General features: G+C 35.3%; 2 protein-coding genes, 1 long non-coding RNA gene and 1 pseudogene across 3 annotated transcripts; 1 reads left to right on the top strand and 3 right to left on the bottom strand.

The window, feature by feature from the left end:
- The first annotated feature begins 3,007 nt into the window (after positions 1-3,007).
- LOC143554366 (protein DMP9-like) lies at positions 3,008-4,921 on the top strand. Its single transcript, XM_077044133.1, has 2 exons — positions 3,008-3,462; positions 4,478-4,921. The coding sequence occupies exons 1-2, from the start codon at positions 3,050-3,052 to the stop codon at positions 4,701-4,703; spliced, it is 639 nt and encodes a 212-aa protein (XP_076900248.1). The 5' UTR covers positions 3,008-3,049; the 3' UTR covers positions 4,704-4,921.
- A 1,341-nt stretch (positions 4,922-6,262) lies between these two features.
- Positions 6,263-8,577, bottom strand: LOC143554380 (uncharacterized). The gene is made up of 3 exons (XM_077044148.1): positions 8,155-8,577; positions 7,161-7,487; positions 6,263-6,597 (listed from the first exon to the last, which is right to left on the bottom strand). The coding sequence occupies exons 1-3, from the start codon at positions 8,498-8,500 to the stop codon at positions 6,263-6,265; spliced, it is 1,008 nt and encodes a 335-aa protein (XP_076900263.1). The 5' UTR covers positions 8,501-8,577.
- Positions 8,578-16,661: 8,084 nt separating this feature from the next.
- On the bottom strand, positions 16,662-18,204 carry LOC143554365 (uncharacterized). Its single transcript, XR_013139006.1, has 6 exons — positions 18,094-18,204; positions 17,943-18,005; positions 17,799-17,846; positions 17,221-17,271; positions 16,959-17,022; positions 16,662-16,885 (listed from the first exon to the last, which is right to left on the bottom strand). It is a non-coding gene; the product is annotated as an uncharacterized LOC143554365 (long non-coding RNA).
- Positions 18,205-19,420: 1,216 nt separating this feature from the next.
- LOC143554364 (photosynthetic NDH subunit of lumenal location 2, chloroplastic pseudogene) lies at positions 19,421-20,101 on the bottom strand (annotated as a pseudogene).
- Positions 20,102-20,414: the final 313 nt, after the last annotated feature.

Genomic DNA, 20,414 nt, shown 5'->3' with positions numbered 1-20,414 from the left:
TGGCCTTCGTGATTCATCAGCTCACTCAAAACGGAGTCGAAGTCCGTACTGGTTACTCCGATCACCATCATATGTTGCGTTAATGGATCGATAACAATAATTCGATCAAGCGGTTGACTGTCCGTTGACTCGTGATCGGAATCGTGTGGTTGTAAAGCCATTTGAAGATGTTAGGGTTTGCAGGTGTGTTGCTATTGTACGCTTAACGGTTTGGATATTATGCGTAGCCGGCGTAGAAGATAGATATTTATGGGAGGAATTGATCCTAATCCAATAATCTTAAAGTGAATTTTATTAAGAAACATAGATATTACATAAACATAGCAGGTATGCGGACAACAAGCTGCGCCGTTACCCCGTTTTGAATTGTAAACCCTAACCTGCTAAAGACATACCCTGCCCCTTTGGAGTCGACACATTGCTATATATTAATTTCTTTAATCCGATAACCTTATAATTTAACTAGTGTTTTTCCCCGCGCAAAACCTAAGCGTTAATACGGTAAGTCGAAACGAATTTGGTCGGTCTCGGTTATGTGTGTTAATGTACAGATTCTAAAACAAAAAATTATAAAAAAATTGGGGTCATCCAATGACGTGGTGTGGCGTCGGTAAAACTCGATCATTGGTGAAACTCAATTGTTATCGATCACGAGCGTAGAAGTGGTTGAGTATACGTGAATTCAGTCGGTTTTCGTCATATTCCTTACGGTAACGGAACTAAAAAAAACATTTTGTTGGTTTTCGTTATGGTACTGGAACTAAAACAAAACGCGGTGAGCTGACGCGAATTCGGTCGGTTTTCGTCGTGTTCGGAACCATACCGTAACTAAAACAAAATAATAAAAAATGAACAAAAATAAAATTCTTATTCGGTAGATTTTCATTGCGTTCATTACGGGTCGAAACTAAAAAAAAAAACACTACTACTACTGATAGGGGATCGCAAAGTGGTCCAATAGGGGCTTTGAATCACCAAACTTGTAAATTATTTATATAATTAGTTTTGTAATATTTACACTATGGGGATTTGCTAGTTTGGTTGTGTTTTGTGACGAGTTTCTATCGATGTCAGTTTAATTCGTTAAATACTGATGTGACATCGAACAAAAAATTGATTTTTAATGATATTTATAGTAGATATATTTTATAATTTAACCCACTACACACCCCTAATAAACGCATACTCACAGAGCAATGTGCTAGGACATCGATAATCATATTTTACTAGAGTGTCTCAATTAAAAAGTGTAAGGTAGCGTTTGGTATGCAGTAATCACAGAGGGAATGAAATAATTTATTGCTTGGGAATGAAAAAAGTGGTGTTTGGTTGCTCAATGGAATGGAATCATCCATTTCACATGAAATCTCATTCCATCAAAATCATTCCTTCTCACCTCTTCTTTTTTTCATTTCATTCATGCTTCTCCATATTTTCTCAACAACATCACCACCTAACAACAACAACCACCACCATTACCATAGACGCTACCACATGCCGCCACCGCCTTCGTATCCACCACCACCTTCGCCACCACCGCCGCCGCCACCACCTTACCACTTGCGCTACCCTCGCCACCATCGCCGCCACCATTGTCACCGTAACCACCCCAACCATTGTCATCGTAACCACCGCCTTCATTATCACTGCCGCTGCCTGATCATCACCACCACCTTACCTCAACCACCGTCACCGCCACCCTAACATCGCCATCACTACCAATGCTACCATCGCTTGACCACCGCCACCCCTCCCACCACCACCATAACCACCGCCCTTGACGCCTGACTGCCACTACCACCACCGTCGCCATCACCATTTTTGTCACCGGAGCTATCACCACCACCACCGTCGCCATTGCAAGTTTTTTTTTTTTTGTAAAAAATTTACCTTGAGGAAAAAATGTTTTTATTAATTCTATTTCATTCCTACAATTTTTTTAGATTCCAAACAACATTAACTAATAATTCATTTCATTTTCATATGTTAACCAAACAAGACAAAGAAATGATAATGATCTATTTCATTCCCTTGTTCATTCCAATCCTTCTTCCATTATATTCCCCCTTCATTTCATTACCTCCAACCAAACATACCCTAAGTTAGTTGTCATGTATAAAAGCATAAAAAAGATATGCATAGGAAGATGCAGTTAATATATTTCACAAAGAAAATATTTCGTAACAACTATTTTCCTACTATCACTCGTTTAACCACTAAACCATCACTCGTAAAAACTACCAGTCTAACATGTCGATCCAATCCGGTTCTAACAACATTAGTGAGCAATCAAGTATAAGGACCAAATCATTATATATAAAAAATGAAAAGTTTGGTGTCGCATGACCATAATTGGTCCACGTGGTATTTTAATTTATTTTTGTTTTTCTAAATTTGATAAATAAACGGTTATTCACGTTGACTCGTCGGGATAACGTTCGGGATCGACAACGTTCGAGTTTCACTAACGACCGGGTTTTACCAACCTTTTTTGTTTTAGTTTGGGTACCGTCACAAATGTAATCGCAACCGACCGAATTTTGATATACTCACCGCGTTTTGTTTTAGTTTCGACACCGTAACTAAAACCAACCGAATGCCGATTTTTTAGTTATGGTATCATAACAAACGTGACAGAAACTGACCAAATTCGTGTAGAATCACCGGCTCAACGCCCGAAATCAACAGTGGCTGGTTTACCAGCACTTGAGTTTTACTGACCGACGGCACACCCATTTGTCCATCTCAACTTTATATATTGTTTTTTGTTTTACAACGCACCTAACCGAAACTAACTGATTTCACGTCGACGTACCGCTTCAATATTTGAGACCGACAACGCTTGACTTTTACTGGCGTCTGAGTTTTACTGACCTCTAATTAGTCTACAAAACAACTCAAGTGCAAAGTTAAAACATTTGGTAATAAGTAATAATAAAATAAGTAATAACCGACAGTTAACCGCTAATGCTAAATTCAAATCTACGGTTAATTACATACCACCTTAAAATCTCCAAACTCATTCAACATTCTACAAAACAACCTCAAGATGGAACCACCAACCGACGATACCGGCATCAGAGTGTACACCCCATCACCATCACAAACCACCACCACCACCACCATACCAACCACCCGCCGAAAACTAACCCGAAAAGCCCTATCAAAATCCGTACAAAAAACCCTATCAAAAACCTCATTACTTGTCAACTTTCTTCCTACCGGAACATTATTAACATTCGAAATGGTCTTGCCGTCGATATACGGCAAAGGCCAGTGCACTGGTGTTTCTACACTCATGATCAACTTCCTTTTGGCCATTTGCACGTGTTCATGCTTCTTTTTTCACTTTACGGATAGCTTTCATGGCCCTGATGGGAAGGTTTACTATGGGTTTGTGACGCCGTCCGGGTTGAAAGTGTTTAAACCGAGTGCGGAGATTGAGGTGCCCAATGATGATAGGTTTGTTCGGTTTTTCTTTAATCTGGTTTTGAGTTTTTTGCGTTGGGTTATTCTGGTTTTATGCTTTAAGGGTTTATTTGGGTTAATTGGTATTCGGGTTTTTGGGTAAAAACGTAAAATCATAATGTTCACAACGAAAAAGTCATATATGTTTACATATAAACAACAAAAACTAAACAAGGGAGGAAAAGTAGACATTTTTTTAAAATCCTTGTACGTGGATTAACTTTTTCTAAACCTGTTACCAGTGCTGGCACGTGGGCTTACGAAATCAAATAAGGGCTTTAGGTCTGTACTTAGTTACTTAGTTAATGTCTTTAAATAAAATAAAAACTATTATTATAAAGTAATATTATAATGAACAAAATAAACTGAAAGTTATGTACATTGGTTGTGATAAATTTGGTTATTAAGTCGTAGGTCATGAGTTTCTGATATGTAATAAGCATGTTTTTTTTTATATCTTTTATTTATTATTCACAATATGTTCATGAAAGGGCCACGGAATCTCATTCCGATTTAGGCCTCCAAAATCGTTGAGCCAGTCTTTGCCAATTACCGAGACAAATACTATCTTCCAGTTTTGGGTTCCATATTAATCGGGTTTGGGTTCGGGTTCGGTATTCGGGTTCAAGTAAAAACGACACCTCTAGGTAAGTTAGCCCATTGGGCTAATTCACGAACTCGTGATATGGGTCGGGATGTTGGGGCCGGTTTCGAGTTAATGAATATCGAGTCCATATTTAAATGTTCAATTGGAGATAAATATCTTATTAGTTTATCTAGTATCAGGTTAGGAGTTTGATATGGTTTGGTTTCTAATTGTAACAAAGGCTCAATAAAACATTATAAATGGATCGAAATTATCGAGATTATGGTTAGGACTTAGGGTTATGAGAGTTTGATCTAGTTTTATGTTATTTTATGGAGTAATTAAATTATAGAGTTCATTCCAAAATTGTGTGTTTTTCAATTATTGTTTACAATTTTTGATTATCAATTCACCTTGGTGAAGGTATAAAGTTGGAATAACGGATTTCATACACGCATTGATGTCATCCATGGTGTTTATGGCGATTGCGTTTTCTGATCATCGGATTACGAATTGTTTGTTTCCCGGGCATGGGAAGGAGATGGATGAAGTGATGCAGAGTTTCCCGTTGATGGTTGGGACTGTGTGTAGTAGTTTGTTTTTGATGTTTCCTAATACTAGGTATGGGATTGGGTGTTTGTCGGCTTGATTGACAATTGTTGTTTTGTTTTTGGTTGTGTAGGTTTTATATGTTTGTCTTTGACCATGATTTGTTGTTCACAACTCGGTTTTTATTTTAGGGTGTGATGTTATTATTGAATGTGATTAGAATGTATTAAAGGTCAATAAGTATATGTTATAGAGGTAATATATACTTATTATGTACTCAAGAGAAATGTTAATATTTTGGCGAGGCGAGTTATATATGTTTGGACGCACATTTCCCGTCTTTCAAGTCTCCGATTGATCTTTTGTGCTTGGACTCAAGTAGCGTGTCTAACTCGAAGAAAAAAGTGGCGGGGGCTATTGTTAGCTTGACGTAATGGATGTGTTGTGATGACTTCAGAACGACATTGTCTATCATAAGAATATTTTTTATGTCATTGTGGATTACTCGTATCTATGATTCATATGGTTTGTCAATATGATCGTTAAAGAGTCAAAGCTCGGTTTCTTTAGTCGTTCCTGATAACGGTCGATTTCATCACGATTCGTTAAAAAGACCATTGTAAAGGTGTTTAGCTAGCTAACATTAACAACATTGATGATGCATGCCAAAAATGGGGCCAGTCTCATGTAAGTATGTAACGTATTTCTGTTATGTTCCCACAGAAACATATGTTTGATGATGACAATGTTGTTACTTGCATGCCCACTCCCATGTGAATAACATGAACAATCACACCTGCGAAGATTCTGCTGAGGAAAGGATTTTTGGCCGTTACTCCTATTTGATAATAATATATACATAATATATACTTCACAATAATAATACTAAATAATACGGATGGTCACTATGGTAAATTCAGATTTAGATTGTTCTCGCCTTTTAGAAATGACACTTTTAATCTCAAGTGTTTATCTTAGATACATATATATTTTATATAATACCCAATATATGTTAGATTATAATATTTATAGTTACGGAAGTACAATTTTTTTTAATAATAAAAGTAACTTGGTATATATTAAATAATTGTGATGATATGGATAGCAGATTAGCATGTAGAGGTTTGGTATTGTGGAAAAGATAGTTATGAGTTTGGTGTTACTGTGTTAGAGATGCTGTAATCGATGGTTATGGAACCAATATTTTACTACACTTCTAGCATTTCTTTTTTTATAACTTCAGTAATTCCAAACTTATAACAAAGTCAAAATACTATTTATTATACTTTTTAAAGATTAAATAATATATTAACATAAGGCATCACCTACTACCATACATGTATCAACTCTTAACATACATGTCACAAACAAGTGAAATTTTTGAAAATTAACCAATGCCATATATCTCAATAGTCCTTTCATTACTCATCCCGAATATTTCACAATCGAATTCTTTTTGGCTTTTATTTATTTACACTTCTAAGACATTTTTTAAAGTTCACAAGATGCAAAATAAACAAGTTAAATAAAGAAACAAAAAGAGAGTGATTAATCAATAAATTGACAGCTAATTTTTGCATCAACTAAACAAGGTTAAAAAAAAGGCAACAAAAAAAAAGAAGGTAAATAAAAAAATTTACTAAACATGAAATTTCAATTTCAAGTGGCTCCAACTCCAAGGAAGTCTATAAGTGGTGGTGAAATGTCGATATTAGCCTCAGGAAACTGCTGGCTTTGTGAAACTTGTGGTGCTGGTGATACTGAAGGGGTAGTACTAACATTATGTACACCTGAGCTGCTGCTGCTTCTGTTGTAAACATGATCATGGTAATACTGATGATTCATCATCAATGGTATTGCATGTTGTTCATGATCATGATGATGATGATGATGATGATGATAATCATAGAAGTTGGAACCATTCATCCATGATGTGTTCTTGCTACTGAAGATGTCCACCAACTTCATAATCTGAGTATTATTATTCTTGCCACCTGAAATAGTAAGATGTATCTTTTACGCTATACTATAACATGGGTCCATGTACTTTCAAACTTTAATAGTTTGTAGCATCATATATTTGATAAATTATAACCATATGTCAATTTAGTCTTTTCATCCTTTTAAAGTGTGTGTACTCAAATGAGTGTATAGTGAAAGTTATTAAGAAAGCACCTGACTTGACACGTAAATAATTAAATATAGATAAAATATATAGTGACCCAATTGTTTTTTAATTAATACTTGACGAGATTTTTAATAAACCAGATTCTGTCACGTGTCAAAAAACCGTTGGGTCGTTATTTTTTTTTAATTTGTCGGAGCCAACGGGATTATTTAGGCGTTAGACAAGATTATTTTGGCTTCCGATGAGAGATATTTTTGCCAAGATTTATTTTGGTTGCCAACGGGATTTTTTTAGACAACTAGCAGAATCTAGTTGGTTAAAATCCCGTAATGATTAAAAGGGGATCGAGTCGACACGTTTTAGACATTTTTTCAACAGTGACCGGACAAATGGACATTTTGGTCATTATCCCTAAAAAGTAAAACTAACCGACAAGCCCAAACGGTGGCGGTGGTGGTGGTGGTGGTGGCGGCGGCGGTGTGTCTGATCTTGAACCAGTTTGGATTTGACTTTGACCAAGCATTCTTCTTTTTCTATGAGCATTTGATTGTTCTCTATATTTTCTTGCCATGATTACATGCCAATGATTCTTGACAGCATTATCAGTTCTACCAGGAAAAAGCCTTGCAATCAAAGCCCATTTGTTTCCATACATTCTGTGAGCAGTCATTAGTCTTTCTTCTTCTTCATCACTAAAGGCTTTTCTGTTAATTCTTGGATCTAGTTGGTTAAACCATCTTAATCTGCAACTCTTCCCTAAAGTTTTCAAAAACAAAACTCATTAGAAGATATTAATCTAAATTAGTTATTGATGTAATTAATTTACGCGATTTATTTAAAGGGTTAGTGACCAAAATGTCCGTTCGACTAGTCAAATTAATAAAATGTAAACTGTCCATTTGTCCGACTAGTCATATTTACTTAACCATATTCTACCACTTGTCCTATAACAAAAGAGATTGTTTTGGTTTACAAGATTATTTTGTCGGATGAGATTATTCTGAACAAGTGGCAAAATTTGATTGGCTAAAATTCTCAAATTAAAGGTTTATCAAACGAACATTTTCTTGATGTTAGACTATATTCAAATGACATTTTTATCCTTATCCCATATTAAAATTCAAACTTGTTCAAGACTTATAGGGCCTTATTATTTTTATTTTAGTTTTAAGTTAAAATTAAAAAAATGAAAGAAATAAACTGTAAATACTTTTAAAATAATCTATTTTCGTAAATTATTTTTCCTCTCACCCCATTTTAGTAAAAACTCTAATTTAAGTGCCATTTGGAATTTTGAAAATTAGGAAATAGATGCTATAAATTTAGAAATTTATAGCTAGACCAATCATTTAGTTTTATAAAAAGACACATACAAAAAATATAGTTAAAAAGTATAAATTTAAATGGTTTCTAAATGAAGTACCAGATCTTCCTTGAAGTTTCTCAGCAATAAGGTTCCAGTTTTGTGGACCATAAAGAGCCACAAGCTCTTTAAGTTTAGCATCTTCAGCTGGTCTCCAATGGCCTCTTGCACATGTCTTTGTTGGTCTCATAATATTATTTCTGCCACTCATGAGATTAAGATCAAGTTCTTCTGGTTCTTCTTCAATATCCTCTTCATCTTCATTGTTGGTGAATATCCTAACTGGGATATGATCTAGTGAAGAAGATGAAGAAGAAGAAGATGATGATGAATGGATGTAATGGTTAATTATATTAGTGTTGTGAGTGTTGAGAGAGAGTGAACGAAAAGAGTCTGAGAAAACCATAGTCAATAGTTTAGTTTCTTGGTGGTTGTGGTTTAATAAGTTTGGTATATATATAAAGCAGATACCTTGATGTATGTATATGTATATGTGTGTGTGTGTGTGAGAGAGAGAGAGAGAGAGACGTACGTGTGGGTACTGCTACAAAAACGTCATATGCTTGTTAAAGAAATCTTGAACTAGAGAGATAATATTGTGTGTGTGAGAGAGAGAGAGAGAGTGGATTTGGAGCAACAAGTAGAAACAGGAAAAGCATTCTTAACAGAAGTCTCAATAATCTCTGCACACACTCGTGGGGTGGGTTCAAAGAGAAGAGATCATGTGAGTAAAAATTGTCATACGAAAAGATAAAAGTATTTTAGTTCATCATTTTAGGACAACTCTGAGGACACACATAGTGGGCTCGTTTAGGGCTCCACAAAGAGCCAAACACTGGCCGGACCCTTGTTTTTGTCATTGTTTTGTTGGGGTTCGTTGTATTTACAACGCCCGTTTTGCATGGTGGTGAGGCCGTGCACTCGTTTTGCAGCGTTATTTACCTCCCACCACTACTTGTATTTACAACGTTCGTTGTCATTTAGGTTGTGAGTTGTTTTAAATTTTTTATAAGTTTGGTTTAACTTGAATGCAAGCCATTATAAAGTCAAATATAGTAGGATAATTATGAGATCCAAGTGTTTGATGACCGTATTTATTTAGTGTATGCTTCAATGCTTGTTTTACAAAGTTACCGGCTAGCTCGGCTAATTTTTATCGGAAAAATTTTAGTGATATATAATGTGTAAGTGCTTGCTTATCTAATGTACCAGTAGTAGTCGAGAGTTGTGGTTGCTCTCATGATACATTCGAAAGTAACAAACCAGTGACCATTATTGCAAGTGAGGCGAAACAACTTGCTGGATCCTGACATCGAAAGACAACATGGTGATAGGTGGTGGCAGAGCGATTCATTAATACTCGGATAATTTGCAATGATCAATTATTCAAATGCTCTTTAAAGATGCATAAACAACGGTGATGAGGGAATAGCACGTTCGTTGGTTTGACGAGCGATGCTTGAAGACAGCGTCGAATGTCAAATAGTAATAATAATCAAACGCACCTCGAAATAGTGCTCCAAACGACGAAATGGTGTTCCAATTCATGTGTTTAAAGTTACAATTAACAAAAATCAAGCTATTTTAAAGACATTTCGAGGTCAGTTTTACATTAATCGACTCGCATCCTCATTACGATCAAAAAACTTAAAACCCCAATTTGAAATTAGGAAAAAAAACTTAAGGGCGTTAAGGTTTTTTTAAAACAGACTACAAAGATCCTTTTTTTGGGGTGTTGGGTGGGGGGGATGGAGAGGGTGGGAAACGTCCACTAGGTCTTAGAAATAACTTGGTCTCATTACCAAAAGATCCTTGTTTTTGTTTTCCCTTTGAGCTTTCCTAATATACTTGGTAAAGTTATGTGTATAATCCTTAATTGTATCTAGTTCATTGGTTACTTAATTAAAAAAGAAAAAAAGTTTAACCCAATCCTTAACTTAACTATACATATTTAACCAAATTAGTGTATTGGACCATAAAAAAAACATAAACAAAACCATGAGGGTTCAAGTCTATTTGTTTTAAAGTTTAAGAACTGCAAAGGTTTGATTAAACCACAAATGAAATCTAGTAAATCGTTGATTGTGTTGGGTTTAGCAAGTGATCTACAAGAGCTTGTGGTACGAAATCAATGAAAGCAAGGTTCGAACTTCAGATCTCTTCTAGAGAGAAATCATGTGCGCGTATATGGTCCTCAAAGAACGATTACTAGTTAAATGAAATTGTTTCAAACCCGATATAATTACTTATTCCCTAGGATTGCTTGTGAGGACATGTTAGAGTTTATTTGGATCACGTCTCCAGTGTCTCATTCTCTTTCGCCCACGTCGAACCAAGCGACTCTTTAGACTTTCGAAGATGGTCTTGTAATATTATTAGGGATGCCAAAATTATATAAGGCTATGTATATTGGCACACTTTATTTTTCTATTTACACATCAATATGGTCCATATTGGTCATATATGGGCCATATTACTCAACACCAAACCAACAAAATATACTCCATATTAATCAATATATAGCATATTGAGGGTGTGTAAATAAATAAAGGGTGTGTCAATATCATGACCTTGTCTTGAAATTTCTTTTCGGATGTTGTAATGGACATGACAATATGTTGGTACTATTCACAGAAAGATATATAACCCAATGCATGGTAGCTAGCTAGCCTAGGTAGGTCTATTGATATTCTACAAAAACTTGGACAACATCATTTAGTACGGTACAATCAAAACCTGCCCAGTCACGAGGGGTGGAGAGTGAAAGAAAGAAAGATTGATTGATAAGTGTAATCTATCCAAACACACGAGCTGATGGATCTTGTAGCTTCAAATATGCCATAAATAGATACTTAATTTAATAAACAAATAAAAGGTATTCAATGTTTTTAACAACTATTAATGTTATGCCATCCTACAAGCCTACTAACTAATCCAGTCAATTAAGTAAACCACTTATTAGAATATACATTTAATAAGAAAAATATACATGATTTAAATTATTGTTTAATCGTGATAATGAACAAGAAAAAACAACAAACGATAGTGATTATCGTCAACAAGGCCGAGAAGGTCGTGGATGGTATACTGAAGTTAGGGAAGAGGAAGGGCCGTGAGTGTCGACCCAGATCAAGCAATGACCAACGAGAACTGGCGGAAGGACGAAACAAGTCAAGAGTCCAATGTTATCGATGTAGAGAGTATGGTCATCAATCGACTCGTATCCTCCTTCAAATCAAAAGCCCTAAAAAATCAGTTTGGAATTCTATTAAAAACTTATCAGTGACCGTTGAGAGCCATTTTTTAAAAAACTTCAGGACCATTAGTAGCAATAAACTATGTTGGGATTATTATCGACCAATAACACTTAGGTGGATTATTAAAATCCTATTTGCCTTGTTTGTTTTGCGTATATCTAAGTACTTTGCCTAGCTTACTCGTTACATGTATGCCTTCTATTTCCCTTATTCGGATCTCATTTAAGTTTCTATTTCTGCATTTTTACTTTATATGGTTACCACTTTAATTAGACATCATTTTGTAGCCTTTTGTAACCTTGGTTAGCAAAAAATATATATATCTTCATATACTAGGTAATCATACTTATGGCTATAATCATGCAAGTATGTGACCATAAAGAAAATACTAATAGACCCGATAAGTAAAAGAATTTCGATACCCTGCCCGACAATAACATTTGTTTTTATAGACATTCAAAATTATGTGAAAACGATTAACTAATAAAATGTTAATGATGGTTATGAACGTAACAAAGACTTATAATTCTTACTGTGTTTATCTACAAAAATGATGCATGAGACATGTTATTTAACATGCATACAAACATGCATGTGATTGGATATATGGTATTAATTAATGAACACCCACGTTTAGTTATATATACTGTAATTAGGTTGACACTGTGCAAGGCCGTTTTAGGAAGTTTGCCAACTTACTATTTATCGATCTTCAAAGCTCCGATAACCGTGATAGAACAGTTGGAACGGGTTCGAAGATGGTTCCTTTGGAAAAATATTCGGAATAATTCGAAGATAGCTTGGGTCGCGTGGGACAAGGTTCTTGCTCCAAAAAGTTTTGGAGGGTGCGGTCTCGGTAGTATTAGAGCGGCGAATCTTGCACTTCTTACAAAATGGCGTTGGCGTTTCCGAACAGAAAAAAAATAGATTATGGGCCCGAGTCGTTTCGGCGATCCATAGTGGTACTAGAAGTTGGAAATCCATCCCGGTGAAGGCTTCGATCCCGGGTGTGTGGAATAATATTTCAAAGGTTAATGATGATTTAGCAAATGTATCAATCGACGTGGATGGTTATTTTATACCACGAATAATGCACACTATTTTTTGGGGTTTGGAAGATAACCTTAAGAACTTGTTTCCAACTTTGTTTGCCTTGGAATATAACAAATTCTGCACGATAGAGGAGAGACTAAACTTAGTTCAGTAGTCCCATGGAAACGAGATTTGAATATGGTAGAAAGACAACTCCTTCAAGTTTGTTGGGGTCGGGTTCAACAACTGGTCTCTGTTTCGTTTGAGGATGGGGGCTGGTTCTGGGCCAAGGATGGTTGTAATGCGTTTTCTACCAAAGGGATACTGAATCTCTTATGTTTGGACAAGAAAATTATGTGCATCAATGGCTGAAGTGGGTACCAATTAAGATCAACGCATTCATATGGCGAGCGGTTGTTAATAAAATCCCGACTAAGGAGTCGTTAACTAAAAGGGGCATTCAATTACCAGATGTGATGTGCAAAAGATGTGGGAGGTCAAATGAGGATATAGACCATCTATTCTTCGAGTGCAGTATATCAAGAAGAGTTTGGGCTGGTATTCATCAATGGACTGGCTTCAAGGTGGATGAATGCAACTCGCTTAACCAAGTGGTTTCTTTTCCGTTTGCAATGCCAATTGATGGTAAGTCAAGGAACTTGGTCTACGCGATTATTTTATCTACGTGTTGGTGGATATGGAAGGCCCGAAACGCAAAGGTTTTTAGAAGCGAAAATATTGGAGCGGAGAAGATATTGGACAACATTAAAATCAGCTCGTTCACGTGGCTCAAACACCGTGCTAAGATGGCTACTGTTGAATGGTCTAGTTGGTGTTATTTTGACTGGTCCTGGTCGTCTTAGTTGCTGTATGTTAGCATTCTGTTTGTTGTTTTTGTTGGCTCCCATTTGTGCTCTGTACTTTGTTTTGGGCTTAGCTATTTGCTAGTGCCTTTTAATATTATTGCTGTTCAAAAAAAAATATACTGTAATTATAGCAACAAAAAATTGTTGAATTAATATGTTTTAATTCCCATGTGTAATATTGACACGTACACACCTGATGCTATATATGGTTTGGCTTTTCTTGTGTTTGTTATGAGTTGGTACGAAGATGTTAACAACACATGAACTATGCAGACCCACAATCATCCTTATTTCCGAATCTTTCAAAAGATATAACCCCACCTAGGGTGCAAACGAGTCGAGCTGCTCGAGCTCGGAACGATAAAAAAACTCGAAACGAGCTGAGTATTTTCGAGTTGAGCCCAAGCCTCAAATTAAGCTTGTTTAATTACCGAACCCAAGCTCGAGCCTTGTATGGCAAACTCGTTTATGCTCGTCGAGCCTTAATAAGCCTTGAGACGTATTTTTTATGTTTTACCAATTATGGATTCTTATGTACTATTTAATTTTACACTGCATAGTTGCGCTCCAGCCGAGCTTTGTTTTGTTTAAGGTACTACACGAGCTCGAGCCGAGCTTACACTTGTTTCAGGTTTTCTCAAAATATATAAAAATAATTAAAAACTTATATATGTTAATTAATAAATAAAAGAGTCGAGCAGAAGCTTGAAAAACAACTAACAAGCCGAGCTCGAGCTTTAGAAAAATTGCTTAGAACAAGTTAAGGGCTCTCGTAGCTCGGGCTCGGCTCGTTTACACCCTCAACCCACGTTGTTATATACAGTCAATGAGTCAAAATTGTACAATTGAAGCAGGCCTGATAGGTGAATTAGGATGGAAAAATACAAAAAACATGTAGGGGTAGTTATGTAATTTCAGATGAGTGGTTGCATGAGATGATGAGAGGGCCTGTGTTGACTAGTGAATGCTGAGCGGTTGACTAGTGTTTGTCAGTATCTGTTGAATATGATTTAATGTTATAATATTTATATATAGGTTACGTGTGTTGTGAAAAAGAGAAAGGACAATCTTATATTGGTTCAGTGCAGTGATTGGTGGAGAAAATGTTTGGGTTACATTTGTGTTTGGATTATTCAGATTTGGACAATTTGTGAACTGTCTAGAGTGTGTGTGCACACGCACACCCCTTGCCTTGTTATCAAACTAAAACCCTAAAAAGACATCAAATTTGATAAAAAAAAATGATTACAAATATATATACTATAAAAATACTATTTGGTATCCTGGCCACGAAGACCGTATATTTTCTTACAAGAGTTTGACGGGTCGTGAACAATAAGTTTTTGGCATCTAAGAGACTAAGATCTAAAGTTTCGTTTTTAGTAAGATCAGCTTTGTTATTCAAAAGAAGGTTATTTCACAACATGTTGCTTGTTTCCCTACCAAATTTATTGTAATGGTTTAAGTTAAGCGATAAAACCCAACTTTAGTTTGTAAAAAAAACAAGAAAAAAGAAACTATAGTTTTAATGCTCTAGCAATGTAGTGATCTTGATCTTTATGAATAACATCCCTTTTCCCAATCTCTAAACCTATAATTACACAAAAAATACTGTAATTACATTTTCCCTCTCAATTTCTAATAATATTTTTTTATACATTTATCATTACATTTTACTCTATTCCACACACAATCATTTTTTAAAAAAATTAAAAATTATAGGGTGTTATAAAAACTTTTTAAATATACAAAAATTCACAACGTACATTTTCAATCTCTTTCACGCACAACACCTTAAACCACTTTCTATGTTAAAAAAACTTCACTTGTATAAAATGGTTAACGGATTGTGAACACTCAAAATTGTCATTTAGTTTTATCATCTTAGCTGCTAAAGGCAAAGGTTTTAGACTTTTAGTCCTTACATTTTTTAAGGCATGGTCAAGTGTCAACCACTAAACATTTGAGAACCATCAAAACATTAAATATTTGAATACAATACAAAAGAATATAACTATGGTTCTAGTTATTCATAAATAATGTTATACTCTAGTTTCTACAATTATATAGTGTTCATATAACTCTATTTCAATGATGAAGCTATATAGTGTACGCAAGCTGTTGAGTGCCAGTATGGGTGTTAATAATTAACAGTTAATAAAGTTAATAACAATTCATCATGTGGTCAAAGATTTGGTTGTTGTAGTCAGGTGGTGCGAGTGTATATAGGCAATGGACCATTGATTTGGTTGTTGTTATAATTAATATATATATATATATATATATATATATATATAATGTGTTCAAGATGTATGCACCATGTAGTACTCTCACTTGTTTAATTTTTTATAACGCCAACAAATACAGAATTGTCTAGTACTATGTTTGAGGTGTAAACTGGCTCAACCTAGCTACACGGATCGAGCCCTTAAGCTCCTCTAAATTATCTCCAGTTCTAGGAAAAACCTACCCGCCCAAATACCCATTGGTGGTATAACCCAGACGCCATCAGGATCGAACCGGAGATCACAAAGATCTCAGTCTTCCCTCTTTGAGCTACCCTACCAATATACTTTTTTTTAACAACCAACAAACCGAGAATTGCCTAGGTATTTCGTACGGGATGGCCTAATGACAAAAGACCATCGTCAGCTGCCCCAACCCAGCCGTACGATTGTAATAAAAACACATGAAAAAACATGTGGTTTGGTTGTTGGTCAACTTAAATGACATGTGTGTGCTTGAAATTGTCATTTATCTTATTAATAGAAAAGGTTGCCAAAGAAAAAAAAATCAAGGGAAGTATTAACCTTATATTGTTTCCTAGTATGAAATGTGGTGCTAAAGTTAACGTGAAAGTTATTCTTTCTTTGATGGTGAGCGTGGATGAGTCTAAAAAAATCACTATTGACGATTGACATCTTATCTCAGAAAAATTCGCTCGGGTATTGAGAATAGTTTGAAATGTTATTAAAAAAACTTGTTCCAAATTAAAGACTAGATAACTTGTGAGTGGTGGTGATTGATTGTGCGTGTGTTAAGGCACCCACGCAATCCAAGTAGATCATTTTTGCCCATCACTTCGCTCGGTGTTCTGTTTGGCTGAACATCTGACTTAAGTACAGTTTTAAGGCCGGGGTTTCATCCCTGAAAAATTGAATGTTAGTAACCTGTCTCGGCCCATTCGGGCCCACTCTTGTTATGACATTGTAATCATGTCCAGCTTGAACCATTCTTGAGTTTAGAGTTTGACATACCCAAGAGAACCGAAAGGCGAAAAAACTAACCAAACGTACCCGTTAACGATGGTGTGGGACGTGGGTTGTGACGGCTAGGCTAGCAAATAGCTACAATCAATCAAGATCTTCCAAATACATAAAATGCGCTTATAAACGCTTGTAATACACACGGTAAACAACTAGTTTATTATCGCCCACTGCTAAAACCCTCAAAGATACAACAATATGGTTTATGGTAATCACCAACATGATCAACTGCTCCCAAAGATAATACAATATAGTTTATGCTTTATAGTAATGCTATGCATCATAATATCAATCCTTAGAATAACTAATCAATCACAACGGGCGGTTTCTTGATCTTTATCGTCATTATCCATGTCCGCGTTACCACCTTCTACCATCAAAAAATAAAAAATTAAAATTAAAACTTTGTTTCGAAAATTTTGTTTAAAAATCGATAATGATACCTTCGCCTTCACCAGCGGGAGCATAAGCCGAGCGCCTTGAACGCGACTATTGTTGTGGTGTTGGCTGATTAAACAAAATGCATATCTCATAAGAAACAAATTCATTCCATTTATATTTCAAAATGATTATTTTTTCAAGTAATTTTGGCAATTAGATGATCATTCATTAACGTATATGTGGACGTTATGTATTTATAATTTTAAACGGTATAAATACATACATAACTACCACATATACGTTAATGACGAAAGTATCAAATACCTGTAATTTGGGACGGAGTGCTTCTAACGGTCCTTTGCTCTTCTGTCCTTGCTGATGCACAAATAATAAGTTATTAATAACCAATATGTAACCGAGAAAACCCCAAAAAAATAAAAAATCGAAGCAAAATAACCAAACCCAAACAAAAACCGACAGTTTCGTTTAATGCTTTTGTAAAACCGAACTTTTGGTTCGGTTTTGGTTTCGGTTTTGCATGTAATAAGAACTGAACCAAATTTATGGATTCAATTTTAAACTGAACTTTAAATTAATTTATAAAAATTTAATAAATAGTGTTACCCAAATAAACGTATAAAAATCAATAAAATATTAATTAACAAAAGGTTTCAAACCCAAGTTCATTACTTTGGGCCTTTTATTCCTCAAAAATTTCAAGCCAAAAAGATAAAAACCAAAAGCGAACCAAACCGAACCCATACAGAAAACCGAAACACCGAAACAGAACGGTTTTGAAAAACTCGTTTTTTGGTTCGCCTACAATCCAAAATTGACCAAAACCGACAAGTGCACACCCCTAACGAGTTCTCACGATCATAAAAAAAAGTACAACTAGTTACCTTTCCAAGTGCCCAATCAGCAGAATCAAAGAAAGCCCAATCATGATCCTGTTCAATAATAACCAAGAAACATGTCAAAATCTAGACTTTAACGCTCATTTCGCTTCCCAACAGCAAGAAAATTAAATAAAATCCAATATTTACCTTTGAGATTAACGGGTTTTTCTTCGGTAACAACCCACCATACTTTTTCTTGATCACAGCTTCCTACACAACACATCAAGAACATATAACATTGTTTTTTTTTTCTAAATGTGAATAATTAGAACATAATGTTTTTGAGTCTATAATATACCTCTTGCTCCTTAGAGGGCATGGAGTTGACTTCATTAGTTTCAGCCATTTGGTGCTTACTATGTTTGACTGAAACCTATGAACAACACAACATTTAGCAACAATAAATTAAAAAAAAGTAAAAAAAAAAAAAAAAACACCGAAACATGAAAGAACCCTTGATTCCATGTCTATAAAAGATTATGCTCAAGCTCGACTCGTCTCCAGCTTTGTTTCTAAAGCTCAAACTGGGCTCGTGAGTAGTTGTTCAAGCTCGGCCCGACCTCGACTCGTTTATTATTTATTTACACTTATTTATAATAACTTTTAGATACATTTTTATTTATAACTTTGAATATAACATAATATATATAATTAGTTATTGTTAGCATAATTTGACATGAAACAATAATTACTAAATAAATACATATATAAAACATAAAAGTTATATCAATAATGGGCCCCGGCTTCAGCTCGATAACCGAAGCTCTGGCTCATTTATCAATTAAACAAGATTATTTATAGGCTCAAGCTCGTTTAAGCTTGGCTCAATTCGAGCTTTTTGTGAGCTGATCTCGAGTAGCGCGCTAGTAGCTTGACTCGTTTACATCCCAATAAACGAACACGGGTTCCATGACACGTGTACAGGCACATCACACAAGATCCATACCAGATCCCCAATGCCAACATCACGTATATTCTTGTAACCTAGGCATTCAATTCGATCAACCTAACTGACATATTAACTAAAAGCTTAAGAAAAACAAAACAAAATCATAATATTAATATGATCAAATCAAAATAACTAATATTTAGAGCTTAATTACCACTAAGTTATTAAAAACTTTTAAAGATGATTTTTTTTGGCATTTTGAATCACATTCTTCAACTTTTTATTTGTTTAATATTCTCACTTATCCACATACATCCTTGTCTTAAAAGCTCTCAGCCTGGGCCTTGTTTGAATAAAGCTCACTCAAGATTGGCTCGTTTTCAAACGTGTCAGCCCTAGCCAAGGTAAGTTCGCTCATTAGCCGGCCTGTTTAAATTAAAACCAACATTTTAATATTATGTGAATTTTAAGCCAAGCTTTTATATAATAAATTTTTTAGTTTATTAATATGTGTAAATTTACAAAAGATAAACTAGTTTGCTAGACAAGTCACAAGCTGACTCGTGCTAAACATTTCTATTCAGTATGATAAACAAGCCGAGTCTATCAACTCGTTTGTAAACACGCTAAGCCTGAGCCCACTCTTGCTCGAGCTGCTTGAGTCTTAGAAAAGTCTATGCGAGTTCAGTTGGTATTTGAGTTATATTTCCCATTATCATAATTTCTTATATCTATTTAAAAATTCTTTAATTTATTTAAAGAATACAAAAGGACCAACAAAAGTAATGGAGCCAGTGAAGATACATACCTCAGCCATGTTATCAACCAACTCATTAGCAACTTTAACATACGAACTCTTCATGGTATCCGGTACAATCGACATCGCATCCTTCAAATCCTGCGAAAGATAAGCCGCCTTTAACCTTATATAAAACAACACATACCTCCAAGACATTGTCTCCAACATGTTCCTAATACTATGCAACCCTTCCCTAGTTTGCTTAATTCTAGCCACCGCGTCTTCCGGTGACAACCCTGGCTCGAAAAACCGCTCTTTAATGAACGACCGAGTGCCCCAATTTTCGGCTAATGCAACATGTGAATTAAAAGTGTTTAATCCTAGTAATGAAATGGACGTGGCAATGAGTAACCTACGGGTGAGGGAATGTGGTTCGTGACCGGGTAATGTGGCTCGTATAGGTGGAATATGGTTGCGGTGATGGCGGGTGGTGGTGGTGGTTATGGGGTGGAAGAGGGTGGTGGGATTGGTGATATTGGTCATGGTTGTTTAAGGATATGGTGGGAGTTGAGGTATGATGTGAACATTTGTGAAATTTGTTGATGAGGTTTTTCGGGCAGGTTTTTAGTTGCTGCCCGTGATCCAACATGGACCTTAGGTTTTTGATGATGTGGAGTTTGTTATCTTTAGTATGTTTTGAATCTTGGTTGTATGATAATGTTTTCAAATGTTACATCCAAAAGTTGTTCCAAATTATAAATTACTTTACTTTGATTAAATCAAGACTTTTAACATGAAAAGCTTTAATATATTAAGGTTGGCCAGCAAAGTTTTTTACACATTCAGATTTTTTACTTTTCAACTTTGATTACAAAATTTTAGCTTTTTTATTTCAATCGGCTTTACTTTTACCTTCCAAGTTAATATATTGATCCGTGAAATACTTTAGTCTTTCATAAATTTTTCACCTTTGAACTTTGATCATAAAATT

The sequence above is a fragment of the Bidens hawaiensis genome, unplaced genomic scaffold (assembly GCF_021521415.1).
Source record: "Bidens hawaiensis isolate Kalapana, Puna unplaced genomic scaffold, B.hawaiensis_p1.1 tig00017670_1, whole genome shotgun sequence".
NCBI classification, from domain to species: Eukaryota; Viridiplantae; Streptophyta; class Magnoliopsida; order Asterales; family Asteraceae; genus Bidens; species Bidens hawaiensis.
The sequence above is the reverse complement of the archived record's forward strand: the minus strand, read 5'-3'. Positions and strand labels throughout refer to the sequence as shown.